This window comes from Triturus cristatus, chromosome 7, assembly GCF_964204655.1.
Source record: "Triturus cristatus chromosome 7, aTriCri1.1, whole genome shotgun sequence".
Lineage (NCBI taxonomy): Eukaryota > Metazoa > Chordata > Amphibia > Caudata > Salamandridae > Triturus > Triturus cristatus.
Window position 1 is genome coordinate 281689532 of NC_140590.1, and position 20021 is coordinate 281709552.

Sequence of the window (20021 nt, forward strand, 5' to 3'; positions counted from 1 at the left end):
GCTTTAGCTCCAAAGGAAGTTAGCCGCAATACTGGACAATTATTATTAGTTATTATTAGTTAAATTTATAGCGCGCATGGCTGCCCCAGCAACGGGTCGTCCCAGCGCGACCCTGACCGAGACCAATCACCCAGTGACAGACACAGCAGGTCGCTCAGATTATAAAGACTTAGTAGGACCAGAAAACAGCCAAGTCTTCAAGGCTTTACGAAAAGACAAAAGTTGTTGAATAGATCTGCTAGAAATCGGTAAGGAGTTCCAGAGTTTGGCGGCTAAGTTCCGAAAGGAGCGGCCGCCAGCTCTAGCCTTTTGAATGCGGGGGACACAAACCAAGGCTCGACCCGCCGATCTTAGTGGCGAAATGATGTGTGAACCACAGTTTGTCCCGAGAAATGACTTCTTTGCTTTCTGTTATGAGAGGACAGCGAGAGGGTAGGGAACCTTGTTGCGTCTTAACTATCACAACTTTTTTCACAAAATGGCAACTAGGCTGAAATAGCAAGAGTAAGGTCCTGGGGAAATCCAAATATTTTGGAGTAAATGACTCATCCACTAGATAGTGGCATGCTTCATCATCTTTGACTATCCACACCCTGGTAGGATGGCACCACCAGGGCGAACTTGACCAAAAGTTGGAGTTCTTATAATAGTTGTTAGTGGATTATAAAGCAGGGATCCAGTAGAAAATAGTAACAATGTGTCAAAGGTATACCAGAGGAGATGCCCTTTATTATTTGGATATCTTTGGCACGGATTAAAAAAAAAAAGGGGGTGGAGATTGTGAGAAGTTGGCCTGGTATATGCTGTCCACTAATTAAAGTGGGCACCCTGTACCAGTCCAAACAACCCTTATTGATGATTAGGTTAAAGACAACCTTTACTGAAAGCTATCCTAGTGGTAGCTATGGAGAGCAGCCTTCAGAACCTCCTGAATGACCAAATGAAAGGAGAACTACACAAGAGATATGTAAAATATATGTATTTATTACTAGAGACTCTCTACTAACCTCTTTATGAGATTCGAGCACAAAGCGCACAATATTAAATCACTAGAACGACAGTAAATAGCACAATACACAGCGGGCTCCAGGGGGAAACCGAACCATGTACTAAGAGTGGTATAACAACCACGACTTAACTAGACACAGTGCCTAGAGCACGTAGCATTGCTGGGACCCCAAGGAACCACCCAAAGTAGTGACACAGGGGACCCACGGTGGACGCTTGCAGTGTGTGAACACAGGGGCGTTCTCCGTACAGTCCTATGGGAAAGTCGCCGTTGGAAATTTAAAGATAAAGGACACTTCGGAGAGGACTTTAAACAAACCCTTTCAAACCTAGAAGGTTCTAAGGCCAGCACCCTGGATAGTACCGAGATACCCCTGTTACCTATCCCAGAGAAGCCTGGTGCATAGGGGTCAAGTGATGCCGGAAACCTTCGTCGTTTGCAATGGTGTGATGCGGAAAAGTGCTGCTGCGGGGAAGATGAAAAGTGTCCGGTGGAATCCAAGCCTGGATCGGAGGTGAGATAAACCTGAAAGCAGAGGGGACAGAGTCTGGGTCACTTCAAGGTGACCAGGGACACGATAGACGAATGCCCACCGATGTCGGTGCTTCAGGTGAGATGATGTGATGCTTGACTCTGCAGCCTCAGGGACCAGGAGACATCGACGACGACCAAAGTCCGGAGGTGAGCTGTTCCACGAAGGATGTAGTGTGCTGGGCTGTAAGTGTCTGGATTGAACACCAACAAGCCTTGGCAACTGCAACCCACGCGGGCAGAGGAAATTGGCTTCGGTGAAGACCAGCAAGGTTCTGGGGACTCTCCAAGCTATGGAGAGTCAGGGCACGTCTGGAGCAACCAGGAAAGCCCACGGAAAGTCAAAGTTACCTTCACAGGGACCCACAGGCCAACGGACCAGGGATGACGAAGGAACCTCGAGCTGAATTACGAATTACCAGCCCACGGAACACTCATGGAGTGTAGGCTGGAAATCTAAGGTGGAAACACTGCTCGGGATCAGGACTACCAGTAGCCCAAAGCACAGCCTCGGGGATTGCCGAAAAGCATATGCTGCTGCAAAAGTACATGGTGCACAGGTGTTCGGGTTGCAGTCCCCACGAGGGATACTGGTCTCAGAATTGCTGAGAGAGCAGATCGACCTCGGAGACCCGGGGAACCCACCTCTTGTGTTGCAGAAATCTTTGGAATCCTCAGGGGCTCAGGAGATGCAAACCAGTCAGATGCTTTAAAGGTGACTGCCTTGCAGGGGAGTAACTCCTTTACTCCAATGGAGATTCTTCAGTCATCCAGCGTAGTGTAGATTGTCAAAGTACTTGGTTTCTGTAGCAGAGTTTAGTCCAGGTAAAATCTAAAGTCCTGTAGTCAGGGTTGCTACTTTATACCCAAGGAAGGGGTGGGACAAAATCTGGGGACCCACCTTTGGGAGGGTCAGGACAGAGGGGTGGCTACACCCATTTCCTTTGTCCAGTTTCGCACCAAAGCAGGAGCCACTGGCTCCTGTAACCGGTTTGAACTGGACTATGTACAGGGACACCAAATGTGCCACCAGTGCAGACTTCAAAGCACTCTGAGTGCACCCACCCAGCCCCAATACATTAAAGCCTGTCTGGGAGGTGGTCACACCTCCCTGTGACAGGAAACCTATTGTCAGGCCTTCCCCTGCTCGAGCTTAGCTCAGCAGCAGGAGGGCAGACTCGTGTCTGTGGCTGGCAGCATCCATTTTGTGATGCCCAGGTAGAGACAGCTGGTACCGGGTGTACCGGTGTTTCACATAAGTCCCTCTAGGAGGGTGCAATCATACCTCCCGGACAGTTACTGGCCGGGAGGTGTGATTCCAAGGTGTTTGATACCAAACATGACATGTTTCTAAGCAGCCGTTTTAAAGTTATCATTTACCGCGAGTTTCTAATTCACTTGAATATATATGGTTGGCTGCATCACAAGCAACCCGGAAAATAGGTTCAGAAGGCTGCAGTGGGTCTCTGCTCATGCATGGGCACCCTCTCACATAAAACCCAGCACCCTGCCTTCAGGATTGATCAGGCCTGCCATAGGGGTGACTGATAGGTTTATATGTGCAGTAATCTAGAATAGATATAGTGAACATATATCTAAGTAAGGGGTGCATGCACCACCTTGCACAGGCTGCAGTAGCAGACCTGTGGTGCCATTTTGAATGGTCTCTCGGGGGTGGCACAATACATGCTGCAGCCCCTGGGAGGCCTCTGGGGTACCTAGGCCCTGGGTACATAGTATACCATATACTAGGGACTTTTAAGGGTACCCCAGAATCCAATCTGGAGTGTACCTAAAGTACATGCAATCCAGTTAGAGGAAAAAGCAGCTAGACTGGGGTCCTGGATAGCAGGATCCCAGTCAGACTAAGTCGAAAACAGTGATACATCAGCAAAAAGTGGGGGTAACCATAAGAAGCAGGTCCGGCTCTCCTTCAGAGGTTTATGGGGTGTATGTGAGTTACAATGACTCAACTGCCCCTGTTGTATGCCAACATGTTTTGACCCGCATTTAAATCCCATACGGGTCTGAGGCTTTTGTCAGGGCTTTCTGCATCCCTGCATGTCTACTCATTTGTACCATGTACAGACATGAGGCCCAAGGCTGTTGCCTGCTGGTAGAATCCTAATGGAGGAAACCCTGTTTATGGGTTGTTCAGGACTCCTGTGCTTTTGGTGGGAGGCTCGCTCCTGTTTTCACACTTTCATCAAGGAGGCCTGCCTGCCTCGGACTTCTATTATGTTCCACCGAGACCGCCACCGTTGCTAACACTGTTAGGAAGCTACGAGTAAAATGACATGGTAAGATGGATGAACAGTGGTAGATAACCAAAATGTAATATTTCCAATGATATTGCTCTGCCCATTTACTTAAATACTGTAAATGTGATATTTGTATTAGTTTTCTTAAAGATATCTTATTTAAATGTTTTAGTCCAGGTTACGCTTACACTCTGGCCTCTCTAGCCTACTACATAAACATGTGTTTTTCAGATGCAAGTGGGGTAGAAGGTCTCCTTCAGTCTTGAAGGTATGCCTGTATTTAAACTTGGTGCGTCTGTTCAAAACTTTTGTGCACATTTATAACTTTGGTAAGTGCCAAATATGTCTATTCAAAAACAAAAATGTCTTTCAGTTTTAGGGCAGAGCACTAGCAACAGGGGCGCCTGGTGTGGTAAAAATATAGATTTATTACTTTGATTTTTGTTCATCAAGAGTCCTGATGAAACTTGGATTTTGCCGAGTAGGTTTTATTTTTTATGACCAGATCACTATGGAAAGATGTTTAGGGCCAGTGGCTTTGCAAAAACATGGAGCAAAGTGTTAGTTTGAGTCATATAAAGAGACCCAAATCGGGATCCAAAAATGCCATCCCAACATTATACTGAAAAATGAAATTAAAATATTAGGCCCTTTGGGTTTTGAAGTGGAGTAGATTACATCATCATTAATATAGGAATATAATTCTCCTTAGTTACCAATGCAACTAAATATCAATTGCAAGGTAACTGTCTTTTTTTTCTTCTATATAGTGTATTGGATTTTGTACCAAATAAATTTGTTTATTTACAGTGTGTGTGGTATCACTGAAAATAAAGATCGATAAAGCTAAGGAGCAACCAAATATTCGACTGAAACATTCATATTTCTGCATCTATATTTCAGTCATTAGGAGTGCAATAGATTTTTGAATGCTTTCTCATGCCTACATAAATCGCCGTTCTCAGTTTTACAGTGAGCCCATTCTTTGGGATATGCTCGATTTGGCTAGTTTTCGCCTTGTTTTTGATCCTGCAGTGGTATTTTAAGCTTAAGTGAACTTCACTGAATAAGGATTTCTTGTTTGTTAATAGTTATAACTTTGAATACTGATTTACAAGTGCGGCTACTTTCTTGTTGAAGGTGAAACCCAAGTCAAGTGAGTGTTGTCTGTAAACACTGTTTAGACTTTGTTCTTTTCAAGACACACTGAAATATTGCAATTCACTGAAACCCTTCACAATAGGGTCATGGATGGGTTTGACTTTAAGGGAATTACCTCACTTCCCCAAAAGCCTGCTTCATCCCTTGAACCTGCTTTTGATAGAGCACAGTGATGTTAATGATGAATCAAGATCACTTTCCCTTTTCTCTACTTCGATTTTTCCGTTTTTGAGTGGCATTTTGCACTGTACATAGCTTTGATAGTTACTTTCCCAGTCTTTGCATGAACGTGTTCTGCTGTCTGTGTCCTCACATGTCTTCTGTTTGACTATATTCTGTGTGTATTTAGGTCTTGCCTGAAGGCAGCACGCAAGTGCTGTCACTTGGCGTGATCTAAAATCTGCTTATGACTAACCATGTGTTGGCATCATTGTCATTCTTCTTTGCTGCCTGGTATTTCTGCAGCACTTGCAAGGCATCGCTTCCTTTTCTTTGTCTCGAGCATGGACCAAGTACAGATTGATTTATTCTAAATAGTGTCCGTAGGGTGCTTCCGCTGTGATTGAGGTACTATTTCTTCTTTTTAGGCATTTTTTATATAGCGCACACTCAACCTGACCTAAAGGTATTGGTGCGCCCCAATTATATTACACATCTTCACATTCATGTGTTTTTTTTAGGCAGGGGAAATTAAGTGATTTGCCCAGAATCACATGATGTTGAGCCGACGCAGAGACTCAAATCTAGTTTACCACTTCTAAAGTCGGCAGCTACATCCTTCTTCAATCTCCCAACTACTCCTTCTCCATTCAGTAGCTGCCTTTGGTTCGATCAGGGCTTTATCCACTGAATTAATTTGCCCCTGCTTCCTTGTCGGTAATGCCGGGCAAAGGTCTTTTCCTTTTATAGGTGTGTCTGAAAGTTACACACTCTGGTAACCGTATATTTTGTTCCACACTGCTAGCCTAGAAGTCATTCGCTTGTGCTCCTATCAGCCAGCCACATGTAGCATCCAGGCACGTTCGTGGAGAGTGCACTTTAAAGCTGTCATTCAGTGACATGGTAGGCATTGTAGAAACACCCAAACGCTTATTGGTATTATGACTGGAATTAGCAAGCGTTTTTCAGCCAAACCATACAAGCGGCATCTGGGGTAAAGCATGTGTCCTCTTGCTCTCAATATTGACCCTTACAAATCCAGGTAAAAACTGAGGGACTGAGGAGGGGTGCAAGGTTGAGCTGTACGTTCAAATCTGATGTCTGAAGTCATGAAGAATTGTAATGCTTTTATGTATCTCTGTGGAATTGCTATCTTTAATTTTACCGCCACTGATATTAGCAATGCCTATGCATCTACTGTTGTGGTTGCCAAGATCCTCCATGTCATCATGGATTTCATGTTTCTTCTGCTCAATGAAAGTGAAATTCAGAGTACATCTTCCAGAATTCATTGTGTTTTTAAATGAAAACCCAGGGCTGGAAACAGAGTTTCACTCTGACTGGTATCTTATACCAAATCTAGTACACTTATTAATAGGTGAGAGAATTCTGTTATGTAAGTTATAGTCACTGCTGGAATGTTTGAGATTGATAAAGCGAGTATGATTGTGTTAGATAATGGTAACACATGGTATTCATAGTGCCAAAACATATAGTAAAAACTCTATGCAAACATTTTATAATAAGATCATTTGTATAGTGCTTGGTTACATCTAATCGGTGTGACCCAGTGCTGGACCAAAGATCACCTAGAGAAGGACCCGGGGGCAGAAGACGTCAGGACCTGCTTAGAATTGAATATTATTACCGAAGAACCATGTTTTTAGTTTCTACCAAAAGTCAGTTTCAGAGGGGGAATCTCTGAGGGCAATCGGAAGAGAATTCCATAATTTAGCACCCACATAGGCAAACGATCTTGCTCCCATTCTCGATTTCATAATCTTGGGGATAGTTGCCAGTTTCACATCAGAGGATCTAAGGTTCCGGTTAGGTATGTATTGTAGGCTTGGATCAGAGAGTGGAGATAGCTGGGGCCTTGTTTATTTAGTATGCAACTACATATGCACAAGGCTTTGATCAGCATTACTATTCAAAATCATTCTCATTTGGTTATGCTTGGAGACGCAAAAGATGGGATTTTGAACCAGTGGTTTACATGTTACATATAAATGCCTACCACAGGCATCCAACCTGCTGAACTATCTCACATGCTTTATGATGTTACTCAAACCTACTTTGACTGCAGGAAGTTAATGTAGCTTTATTTTTACTTTGTCGCGCTGCTGTACAACATGACTACAAAACATTGACAAAGCCAATAGCTCTCTTAGTGAGACCTATTTGCTTTGCCAGTGTTTGTTGTCTCTGAGGGTATTCTTGTTTGGGTGTTTTAACCGTGTTGTGTGTATTTATATGAATACATGTATATTCTGCTTCTGCATGAGCCCACAATATGTTTGCATTTTGAATGGTACTGCTGTCTTCGAGGGTGATTGCTTTTGTGTATACTACTATCAAACACGACTACTTATCTTATCTACAGTCCCTACTTTGTGCTGGTTTGTGATGCTCTTCATAGTGTTCTTTGTTAGCGCTATCACTCTTCAGTTTACATCTACTACATCTGCTGATAAGTTTCATTCTAATGCTCTTCATCCCATCATTGTGTGTGCTTGTTCTTGCCCTTGTAGTGTTTGCTTACGGAGCGACAGGCGCTGGCAAGACCCACACAATGCTGGGCACTGAGATGGACCCAGGTGTCATGTTCCTGACCATGGTTGAGTTGTACCGCCGGATCGAGGAAATCAAGGAAGAGAAACTCTGTGAGGTTCTAATCTCCTATCTGGAGGTATGTTCAGAGCTGCACCAATTTCTGCAAACATTGTCTGGAAAAGTCACACACGATTCCTTAAAACAGGAAATAATGAAGAGTTATGGCAATTTTACTACCTGGGAGGGTTGGGGGTTTCTGTGCTTTTTGTGTGTGATATAGTGTTTGGCGTTGGTTTTTAGTTCTTCTCAATTCCACCCAATTCTCCCCATATAAAATATCTACCATTCTTTATATCTGGTGGGTGGCGGGCTGAGGGAGAACACCAGATTAGCCTTCCACTCACTCCCCACCTGGTTGACTATTTGGATACTCCTTTTGTGTTTTTCATTTGTGGGTATTCCCCTTTTTGGATGCTTCTTTTCTTGTTTTCACTTATGGGCATTCCCATATGCTTTCTTCATTCTGATACATGGATTCATTCATGAGTGGACGTCTGCCAGCTCCCCAATTCCTCTTGCAGTTTGTGGCTTCAGATAACTAATTCCTGCACTCTTTCGGTTGCAGGTATATAATGAACAGATCCAGGACTTGTTGCAGCCGAAGGGGTTCCTTGCCATTCGGGAAGACCCTCAAAAAGGGGTTGTTGTGCAAGGTCTGTCCCTCCACCAGGTAGGTTTTGATTGCTGTTAAGATGAGACTTCTGATTCGGTGCACTACAGAGAATGATTGTGGTTTGTGAGAGAGAGTTTGATAGCCCCTTAATCTGTTTTCTGAGACTGTATGGAAATGAAAGCAGTCTTGTGTACAGCAAAGTCAAAAAATACCCCATTGGATCGGTACATTTGCCTGAGGCATAGTAAGTCACATTTCTGATGGATACTTCCAACCGCAGATTCTTCACCTTGTGAATACCCTCAGGCTCTATACTGGATCTGAAGATTTTCCCTGCATTTTCCCTGTGCCCTGGTAGGTTGCGTTTTGTGGCTAAGCGTCTGCCACATACAAAACTCCACCCCTGCGTGTCAACATCAGTTCATTTCTTTCCACCCCTTTTGATGCAGATCCAGAGCTTGCTGCCTCATTTTTCTATCAGTGACAGAAAGTTCTGTGGCAAAAATGTGCACATGTCCCCAAAATCCACATCCTCTGACTTCACACCAGACACAGATCCTCGGCGGTTCCCCATGAGTTGACGTTGGTACCAAAGTTGCCAACGTCAGAGGAAGAGACTATTCTTCGCACAGACCCACGAGACCTCAGCCGAAGTCATGCCCTCCTCCACTTCAACCCATGCAGCCTCATGCAGACTGTGAAGGGGCTCTTCCTTTACCTCAGGGGTTCTCTGAAGCTGAACCAGATAATGACGATTATGAGGATTATTATTATTGATGATGAGGATGATGATGATGGCAACGACTATTATCATTCCCAAATTTATGAGGAGAAATTATTTAATTTTTTTGTTCTCCAAGATGCCTGTGGTCTTGATGTGTCCCCTGACACTGCCTCAGCTCTCTACCTGAACCTTCCAAGGAGGAATCTGCATCATTTGCATGGTTACCAGGCGGGCTGCAGAAGTCCTTTAACTCCAACTTCCTTCAGTGGAGTTGAAAACTAATGTCTTGATGAAAGTTTTACAGGCAGTACAGACCTCCTCAAAGCACCTTTAATTGGCACTTGGTCAAAGCTTGGTTCTTGCCCTCCTGTAAACAGGTAAATCGCGCAGTGACTTAGACTTGCATTTTCTTTTCTCTTCCAGTACCCCACCCCTTAAAGTGTTGTGGTGAAGCCTCAATTAGTATTATTTACCCTAACTCTTCTCCTACTTCTCTTGATAGGGTATCAAAGTGTATGGAGGCCTTTCGAAAACCAATGTTCTCCTCTGCCAGTTTAGCCCTCAGGTCAGTTAGCTCAAGTTGCCTCTTAGGACTTTATTCCTACATGTTATGGGACACAGTGAGAGAAATCGTGCCCCTGGTCCCAGAGGCCCTAATGGACAAGACACCGCAAAGAAGGCCATCCTTTTGGGATTGGACACCACCAACTGTTTGGGTAGGGTGGTCAATACAAGCTTAATGGTCCAACCCATCTCTTGGGTAAGGTCCAAGGGCTTCTCCGGTGATGTCCAGGCATCATTGATGGGCATGCTGTTCAATGGCACCTGTCTTTTCTAAGCAAAGCGGAATCTGCCTTGGAGCGCTTTATGGAAAGTGAAACAATTGTGTTCTCCCTAGTCCCCTCTCAGCCTGTGTGGCAGTATCAGTGGCAGTATCACCTAACCATATTGCCCCTTTCGAGGCTTTGGGAAGGGCATACTGCAGAGACAATGCTTGAACACACCTCCCATCCTTTTCAAGGGAGAGGTTGGGGATCTGGCTCACCACGACCAGGTCCTCAGGTGCAATGTACCACCCAGTCCCCTGAACCTACGTACCGCTGCTTCAAAACCCCTTAGTTTTCTCATGGCGGCACACTGTCATCCTGTTGGAGGTAGGACAAGTTCTTACCTTCAAGGGCGTCGAAGCATTACATGAGACAGATGCGTGCTTCAAATTGTCAAGGATGTCTACGCCCTACCTTACCTCTAAACGCTACCTCATCTGCCCTCTTCACCACAGCGACTTTTGGAGGACCACTTGTCATCCTCCAAAAATAATTTCAAGGCCTCCTGGATAAAGGGGCCATAAAGAGTGTTCTGGTGCCCGAACAATTAACTGTTCTAGACCGTGGGTTGGATTTAGATTCTAGACCTTCTACCACTGAACTTCCTCCTGGGCAGGTTCTGTCTGCCCTGGATCCAGTAGATTCGCAGTAGGCCTATTTTACATCCCACAGATGCTATCTTCCAATCCAGTTGGACCACTAGCACTTTCAGTTCTCTATGCTACCCTTTGGCTTCACCAGTGCTCCTCTGTTCACGAAAGTGAAGGTGGTGTTTACAGTACATCTTCAGAGGTTGGGAGTACCAGTTTTCCCATACTTTGATGACTGGCTGCTCAAGGCAAGCTTGCCTCGGTTTTAGACTACCTCCAGACAATGGCAAACCTCCTAGCATCTTTGAAGTTCTTGAACAAGGTGCCAAAGTCAGCCTGATTGTTTTGCAGCTGCTCTGCTTCATCAGTGCCATTGTTGATATGTTGCAGTTTAAAGCCTTCGCTTCGCCTCAATGAGTCCAGGACATTTGGGCTATAATGCTAATGTTTTCACCTTTTGATCTGAATTTCGGTGAGCGCAGCCCTGAGACCTCTTGGCCTTATGCTTCCTGCTTGTCGACCACACCAGGTGGGATCTGTAGGCTCTGCAATGGATCTAAAGTTTCACTGGGTTCAGAACAAAGGAAAAGTTTCGGACTCCAGCCAGGTGTCGGAAGAGATTGCAGAGGATCTGCAGTGGTGGCTGCTAGGTCACATTTGGACTGGCAGCAGACCCCTCGCACTACCTCACCGAGAGCTAACGGTAGTGACCGAAGCATTGTTGCTGGGTTGGGGAGGCCACCAGGGAGAGGTTGAGATCAGAGGACTTTGGTCTTTGGCAGATCTGTTGGATATGCAGGCTATTTGCTTGGCACTAAAAGCCTTCCTCCAGTCTATCAAAGGGCAAGGGTGCAGGTCTTCACGGACAACACCACTTCCATGTGGTACTGCAAGAAGCAGGGTAGAGTGGGGTCATTGAATGTGTCAAGGGAGCTCTGCGTCTCTGGAACTGGCTGAGTCTTCATGGCATCTTGGTCATACAGCACATGGCAGGATCTTTAAATGCCAGGTCAGTAATTTATTTGTTAGAACATGATATGGTTTATGATTTGACCCCTATCAGCGTTTCATAGTGCTCAACCTATCATGTGACCTTCTTATTTTTGTATAGACCAAAACGTCTCTGCAGTGGTTGAGGGCTTGTAAGGATAATTGAGGCTTGTAAGGATTGGCAATTTACAGACCTCCTTTTGACACATGGCAGGGCTTTGCTCACAGTGGAATTTGCCAACGCAGCTCCGATGCGCATTTAACCTCCTCAGAGAACTGTACAGCTGCTGTCAATGCTGATCTGTGTTTACTTTTAGCCCGAGTCTGCTGAACAGCTGCTGCAGATGTTGGCCAATGGGAATAAGAACCGTACTCAGCATCCCACTGATGCTAACGCTACTTCTTCGAGATCGCATGCTGTATTCCAGGTGAGTGTTCCAACCAAAAGCATCTTGGGTCTGCTTCCATGTGACTTTTGAGGACAAAAGGATTATAGAACATGTTTTATGCTTTTAGAAATATTTGATATGTTTCTAAGCCGAATCTGTGCATGGTTGTTAACTACTGAAAGAGTAAATGCAAGACACATTGCAGAATCTCAGTTTAAAATGGGACTCTTAAGGATTCCTGATTTACAGAAAGATGGATGTCTGTTGGATTTCTGGTTACAGCATTCCAGCAAAAATAAGGATATCGCCTACTGAATTCAAGAAGGATTCAGATTACTGTAGTAAAAAAAGTTAATTAAGACCCATATGTACATATAAACATGTTAGTGATAACTAGTGTAACAAATGTGTCTGACCACTTACTGCTTACTACTTTTGCTCTGAATGTTGTATCTGGCCATTCACTGCAGATCCGCTTGAGTTCAAATTTTTGAATCCTTCATTGGTGTTTGTTCTCTGTAGTTTCTCAATTGCAACTTTGCTTTCGCTGCAGATATACGTGAAGCAGCAGGATAGGGCAGCTGGCATTAACCGGGACCTGCGGGTGGCTAAGATGAGCCTCATTGACCTAGCTGGATCTGAGCGAGCCTCCTCCACCAATGCCAAGGGGGATCGTCAGCGGGAAGGTGCCAACATTAACCGATCTCTTTTGGCACTCATCAATGTTATTAATGCCCTAGCTGATGCCAAGGTAAGGTGACCTCTTTATCTATTTCCTCCTCTTTTGGGCTGTTCTGGCCATTAAATAGATGTAAGATAAAGATCTCCCAGTAGTTGTGGAAAGAGACAAATATACACAAAAGGAGTCCTCTGCCATACGTGCCAGTCACATCGCCTGATTATTTCACATCACAGATGTTTGTGTCATTGTGCCCTTGGTGAGGGCTTCTATGAATGCTAGAGGTAGTTGCTTCTTATGGTTCGCTGCATATTTAGATACATACATACTTGCATACATTATGCAGAGAAAGTTCATGCCATTATTCTGATATCACGTAATACGTGATACTAAAGACGCACACATTCAGCATTACATTCACTTTTGAATTTTTCTGCCTTTATTTTTCTATCTTACTCCATATACTCAGGTACAAGTGCTATCTCTCTATTGCACTTTTCCTATACTGCTTTGGTGCCAATTGGTCGTGTTTTAACCACCTTAAGCCCAGTCTCCTAGATTACAACAGTATGTAAGCTGACAACTACCCTGTCTTTATAGACTAAAAAGCCACACATCCCTTACCGGGACAGTAAGCTTACTCGTTTACTAAAAGATTCCATCGGGGGAAACTGTCGCACTGTGATGATTGCAGCGATCAGCCCATCCCACCTCAGCTACGATGATACCTACAACACGCTGAAGTATGCCAACCGAGCCAAGGAGATCAAACTCTCGGTGAGTGTGATCAAATTTTATCTGAGCTCCCAAGCTTACACTCGTACAGATCCTGCCGCTGTATTATTTGATTGCCATCAGCAGCGTTTTATCAATCAGTTCTCCCAATGGTCCAGCTAAATCTTTATATTTGACACGATATCATTCACTGGCTTTCTGCTAATGACATTGCCAGGTGAATGTGCTTAACCCAGACCAATACCATATTAATGTGTTAGCAAGTGCTCCATTTCTTATAAATCAATCAATCAATCAAGGACATTTATAGAGCGCACTACCTACCCATAGGGTCTCAAGGCGCTGGGGGGAGGGGGGTGCCGTTACTGCTCTAACAGCCAGGTCTTCAGCTTCTTCCTGAAGGAGAGGTGGTCTTGGGTCAGGCGCAGGTCGGTCGGTCGGGAGTTCCAGGTCTTGGCGGCCAGGTAGGAGAAGGACCTTCCTCCTGTTGTCGCTCTTCGGATGCGGGGGACGGCGGCGAGGGCGTGGTTGGCTGAGCGGAGGTGGCGTTTGGGAGCGTAGAAGTTGATTCGGTTGTTGAGGTAGCTCGGGCCTTGGTCGTGTAGGGCTTTGTGTGCGTGGGTGAGGAGGCGGAAGGTGATTCTTTTGTTGACGGGGAGCCAATGCAGGTCTCTGAGATGTCCGGAGATGTGGCTGGTTCGCGGAATGTCGAGGATGAGTCTGGCTGAGGCGTTCTGGATCCGCTGGAGTCTCTTCTGGAGCTTGGCGGTGGTGCTGGCGTAGAGGGCGTTGCCGTAGTCCAGTCGACTGGTGACGAGGGCCTGGGTGACGGTCTTCCTGGTCTCGGTGGGGATCCACCAGAAGATCTTCCGTAGCATGCGTAGGATGTTGAAGCACGCCGAGGAGACGGTGTTGACTTGCCTGGTCATGGAGAGAGAGGAGTCCAGGATGAAGCCCAGGTTGCGTGCGTGGTCTGTCGGTTTGGGTGCGGTGCCCAGGGCGGGGGGCCACCAGGAGTCGTCCCAGGCGGAGGGTGAAGAGCCTAGGATGAGGACCTCCGTCTTGTCTGAGTTCAGTTTCAGGCGGCTGGTCGTCATCCACTCGGCTACCTCTTTCATCCCTTCGTGCAGATTGGCTCTGGCGGCGGCGGGGTCGTTGGTCAGGGAGAGGATCAGCTGGGTGTCGTCGGCGTAGGAGATTATGTTGAGGTTGTGTTGGCGTGCGATGGCCGCGAGGGGGCTCATGTAGACGTTGAAGAGGGTGGGGCTCCGCGAGGATCCTTGAGGGACGCCGCAGATGACTTCGGTGGCAGGCGGAATCTGTGTTCCTTCCGTCGAGGAAGGAGATGATCCATTCCAGAGCCTTCTCCTGGATTCCGACGTTGCTGAGGCGCTGTACTAGGGTGCGGTGGCAGACAGTGTCGAATGCCGCGGAGAGGTCTAGGAGGATGAGGGCCGCTGTTTCTCCGTTGTCCATCAGGGCTCGGATGTCATCGGTGGCGGCGATGAAGGCGGTCTCGGTGCTGTGGTTGGCTCGGAAGCCAGACTGTGAGGGGTCGAGGGATCCATTCATCTCAAGGAAGGCGGCCAGCTGCTTGTTGACGGTCTTCTCGATGACTTTGGCTGGAAACGGGAGGAGCGAAATGGGGCGGTAATTCTTGAGTTCGGTGGGGTCCGCTGTGGGTTTCTTGAGTAGAGCGCTGAGTTCGGCGTTCTTCCAGCTCTCAGGGAAGGTGGCGGTGTCGAAGGATGTGTTGATGATGTCTCGCAGGTGGGGTGCGATGACAGCGTCGGCTTTGTTGAAGACGTGGTGGGGGCAGGGGTCGGTCGGAGATCCTGAGTGGATGGAGTTCATCGTGCGGACGGTGTCTTCGGTGCTGATCGGAGTCCAGGCGCGGAGGGTGGTGGTGGGGGGTGGTGGTTCGGTCGTGGTGTGCGTTGGTTGGTTGTTGAAGCTGTTGTGTATGTCCGCGATCTTGTTGTGGAAGTATGAGGCGAGGGAGTTGCAGAGGTCTTGCGATGGGGTGATGTCGTTGTTTCCTGCGCTGGGGTTGGAGAGCTCTTTCACGATGTTGAAGAGTTCCTTGCAGTTGTGTGCGTTGTTGTCCAGCCGGTCCTTGAATGCAGTTTTCTTGGCGGCGCGGATCAGCTGGTGGTGCTTCCGGGTGGCAAGCTTGAAGGTGGTCCTGTTGTCCGGTGTTGGTTCCCTTCTCCAGACTTTCTCGAGGGCTCGGCAGTTCTTCTTGGAGCTCTTGAGTCCGTCGGTGAACCATGGGGCTTTCTTGCTGCCGGGTCTGCTGGGCGGGGTCCTCAGTGGGGCGAGCTCGTCCGCGCAGTTGATGATCCACTTCGTGAGGTTGTCTGCGGCCTGGCTGGGGTTCGCTGAGCTGGCAGGAGGGTGCTGGCTCAAGGAGGTGGTGAGCTGGTCGGCTGTGATCTTGTTCCAGCTTCTGCGGGCAACCTGTTGCTGGTGGTGGTGGGTCATCGTTCTTTTGAATGTGAAGTGGACACAGCTGTGGTCCGTCCATTGAAGCTCTGTGGCGTGGCTGAAGGCGATGTCTGTGCTGGATGAGAAGAGTGCGTCGAGTGTGTGTCCGGCGAGGTGGGTGTGGGTGGACACCAGCTGCTTGAGTCCAAGATTGGCGAGGTTGTCGAGCAGGGTGCTGGTGTTGCGGTCGTTGTTGTTCTCCAGGTGGAAGTTGAGGTCCCCCAGGAGGATGTAGTCAGCGGAGGGGAGGGCATGCGGGCTGACGAAGTCGGCGATGTCCTCGCTGAATTGGGTGCGTGGTCCCGGAGGTCGGTAGATCAGGGTGCCTCTGAGGGTGGTCTTCGGGTCGGTGTGGATCTGGAAATGCAGGTGTTCGGCGGTGGTAAGGGTGTTGTCGGTGCTGGTCGTGATACGGATGGTGTTTCTGTGGATGATGGCGATGCCTCCTCCCATCTGGTTGGCGGTGCGGTCCCTCCGGGTGATCTTGTAGCCCTCTGGGATGGCGATGGCGATGTCGGGTGCTGAAGAGGCGTTCATCCAGGTCTCCGTGAGGAAGGCAACGTCAGGGGCTGTGGTGTCGAGGAGGTTCCAGAGTTCGATGGCTTGTCTGTGGACGGAGCGGGTGTTGAGCAGGATGCACTTGAGGTGGGTGCTGCTGGTGTTCGACTTGGCGGGTGCTGGTGCGGGGCAGGTCCGGATGCAGGTGAACTTGCAGGCGTGGCAGCTGAAGGGTCCGTGGGTGCGTCGTGGTGTGGCTTGGTGGCATCCTGGGAGTCGACCGGCGTTGAGTGCGCTGAGGTTGGCGGCGGTGTACGTCAGGCGGGTCGGTCGGGGTCTTCGAGGGCCAGGGCTCCTGGCACTGGGCGCGGTCCAGGCGCGGACGGGCGTAGACGGGCTTACCTTTGGCGCACAATCGGCGCGCCCGCTGCGCGTGACTGCTGCGCGTTCGCACGGTCGCCATATATGGCGAAGTGCGCGGGGGGGGCGGAGCAGCTGGGAGGCGGGAGCGGGGAGGGTACACAAAGAAAAGGGGCGGGGCTAGCGGTGATGGCGGGGAGCGGGGAGGGATGAGACGGGGACGTGAAAAAAACGAAGGTGAAGTCAGGCACAAGTGGGGAAAGAAAACAAATCAACAGCAAACAGCACAATACAAATTAGCAGAAATAGGTTTCCTTCTGTGGTGCTTCCTCTTGACACATGAGAACAGCCTTATATCTTCATTGGCTTTTCCCCCACGTGTTGCTGATCCTCCTGCCCGTTTTGTGTGTGGTGGTGCCAGATATCCTGTAGTTTAATAAACTGTTCTTTCTTTTTCCCATATTCTGTGATGGACTATTGCTACACAGCCTTTCGAAATAGTGATCATTCACTATGGATTCCCTGCGTTGTATTTTAGCACCCTGCTTTTCATACTTTACCCTCGATCTCTCAAATTCTCACCTCTCTCATCTTTCCAGTTGAAGAGTAACGTGATCAGCCTTGATTGCCACATCAGTAAATATGCAGCCGTCTGTGAAGAGCTGAAAGCTGAGGTGAGTACCTGGTGAATGCGGAGTGTGCACTGCAGTGGACTGCCACGCCCTGCCATGTCCAGTATTTGGATGTTTTTAGACGCATACCAGTCATTTGAAAGTGTTTTATTCACCTGTTGAAATCCATGCTCTTGCCGAGAGGTAAAAAGAGCTTAACCGGAGAACTGTGATGTGCAGTGTCAAATATATGAGACTTGTGGGTCTAAGCAGCTCAACACTCGCAAGTGAGTGTTGGTAGCCTCATTTCAAAGACTGAGAGTATGATCTAGCTCAGTATAAGTAAAATAGGAATTTAGGTGGCCCAACGTAGGTAACAAGGGTATTGACACCCCAGGATAGAGGAATGGGGGATGTAGGGAGCGATACAATTGGTGCCATACAAGAAGTGTCAGACTGGTGAGGGTAGAATACTGCAGCAGAAAGTCCTACCTTATGTAACTTCCTCCCTCTCATCGAACTCATGAGACCAGGAGTCATATGTACAAAGCTTCTTTCTGCTCGCAAACGGCCCGATTCGCCTAGAAAAGAAGCATTTTTAAATGTGCAAAGCCCTATTTGTGGTTCAGTTAGCTATTATCAAATCGCAAATTGGGTTTGCGATTCAGTGTTAGTAAGGGGCGTGTTCAGGGCGTCCCTTCCTAATACTGCATCATAGTGGTATGTAAGAATGTTTTGCGACCAGGAATGCAGTTACAAGAGGACCCAAGGGACCCCTTCCCCTTCGTGAATGTGGGTGCCAACATTTTTAAAGAGCAGGCAGTTGTCCCAGGTACCACTGCCTACTCTTAAAAAATGAAAAGGTAGCTTTTCATTTTTATTTTTGAAATGCATTCCGTTTTCCTTTAAGGGAAACAGGCTAAAAGAACAACCTAACTACATTACAAAAAAATCTTTATATTTAAAAAGCATTTACCTATATGGGTGTCTGCTGACCCCAGCAGACCACCATCCCCATGATTGCAGCCATTCACTATGGGTCACAAATTGCGATCTGCCTCATGAATATTGATGAGGCAGGTCCATTTGCGACCCACTGTGAATCAAACACACTGTTGTACATCGCAGTTTATTTCCTAATAGCGAGTCGCTAAAATTTGTTATTAGGAAATCGCAGACACGTGATTTTGTACATCTGGCCCTAACTCTTATAAAGAACCAGAATCTTGTGAAAATTCATCAGTGGGCCTTCGCATGTCATATGTATATACATGGTAGCCTTCTATTCATTGTTTATAATTCTCCCTTACCACTTAGCACATATATTAGTTCAAACCCAATATTTAGACCAAAATATGTAACTATCAGTGTTAGCAGGCCAATGTACTAAGATATTAGGCAGTCCAGAGAAGTACTAGATTGGCGCAACCCAGAGTTGAGTGCAAGTGGTGGCAGCTTTCCGTATTTAATAGGAGTGGAGGCAACCCAACCCACTATGGAGGAAACAGTCTTGCATACGGCAATCAAAGCATAAAATTAAGTATATGCATGGGGTAATAGTTTGGTGAAACAGCCGCACATAGGAAAATATTAGTTTTTTCTTTTCTAACTTGGTCCTTTATGCAGAAACATTTTGTTGCTGGTAAGTTCTAAAGAGTTCTGATGGTTAATGAAATATTTCCTCGCTAACGTGAAGGAAAGTTTTAATTCTATTAAGCACTCGGAGGCAAAGATTATGCTCCTCTTTTCATCATTTATTGCTCAGCAGCTATGTTAGATCTCAATATTATCAACATAACAGCATAACATACTTCATTTGAAAAAAATGAAGTCATAACAGCCAACAGTCCATGACCAATCCAGTATCAGCACGGGTTACAATCCTCCCAGTTCTCTGTCGATAGCCCTCTTTTCTTCCTGTGTTAGGCCACCCGTGGAAGTTACACTCCTGTTTTGAAGAATCCGACCCTGCAACATAAAGCGAGCTAAGCTAGACGGGAAACCCTTCCCTATCATAACGGGAGGAAAGAAACAGCACCACAAGTCCTCGTCGGACATGAAAGCAATCCGAACAGTAAATGCTTTACTTACCCCAATACGCCTGTGTCACAACCCGAGTGGGTTATCCATCCTGAGGAGGTGAGTTAATCCTCGCCTCCGAGTCCTTAATAGAATTGAAACTTTCCTTCACGTTAGCTAGGAAATTTTTCATTCTATGTCAGGACCCGGAGGTGAGGATTATGCTAGTTCAAAGCTAGTCCACCACAAGAGCCGCAATGGAGGAGACTGGTTTAAAATAAACCTCTTAATGGTCAAATCTGAGGACCTGTCTGCTGCATTCATAACGTCCTCCAAACAAGCTCCTAATGTAAAAGCTTTGGAGACCATAGCACCCCTTGTAGAGTGTGCACCAAAAACCTTGGTATCTACGCCTGCCTCCTGCATAATCCGTTTCACCCATCTTGTGATGGTTGGTGAGGAAACTGCTCAAAAGGGTCTCTTCAACGCAATCAAAGTTGCCTCTCTCCGTGAGGACGTAGTTCAGCCGTCATCCCTTCTTATGCCCTAATGGAGCGCACCACACATAGCTTGGGGCCTCTGGAAAGGCTGGATATGAGATCACTCAAGACTGAGTTTTAGTTCGCCTGGAAACATGGAAGGTGATCCTCTCTGGGGTAAAAGACCTCCCTGTGATATTTGGGGCTCTAACGTCCGAGACCCTCCGGCATGAAATTAAGCACAACAAGATAGCTAGTTTGGCCAACAATTGTTTACGGGAATGGT

The 20021-nt window shown here is 47.0% G+C and overlaps 1 protein-coding gene across 3 annotated transcripts in view; it reads left to right on the plus strand.

The window, feature by feature from the left end:
- The window catches only part of LOC146809428 (kinesin-like protein KIF18B), a 332980-nt gene that overhangs the window by 92617 nt on the left and 220342 nt on the right, over nucleotides 1–20021 (plus strand). For all 3 annotated transcript variants that reach the window (XM_085616276.1, XM_085616275.1, XM_085616274.1), the window contains exons 3-8: nucleotides 7653–7810; nucleotides 8300–8404; nucleotides 11796–11906; nucleotides 12421–12618; nucleotides 13147–13323; nucleotides 17226–17300. In XM_085616276.1, coding sequence (XP_085472402.1) covers nucleotides 7653–7810; nucleotides 8300–8404; nucleotides 11796–11906; nucleotides 12421–12618; nucleotides 13147–13323; nucleotides 17226–17300 — 824 coding nt within the window. The remainder of the gene's footprint in view (nucleotides 1–7652; nucleotides 7811–8299; nucleotides 8405–11795; nucleotides 11907–12420; nucleotides 12619–13146; nucleotides 13324–17225; nucleotides 17301–20021) is intronic.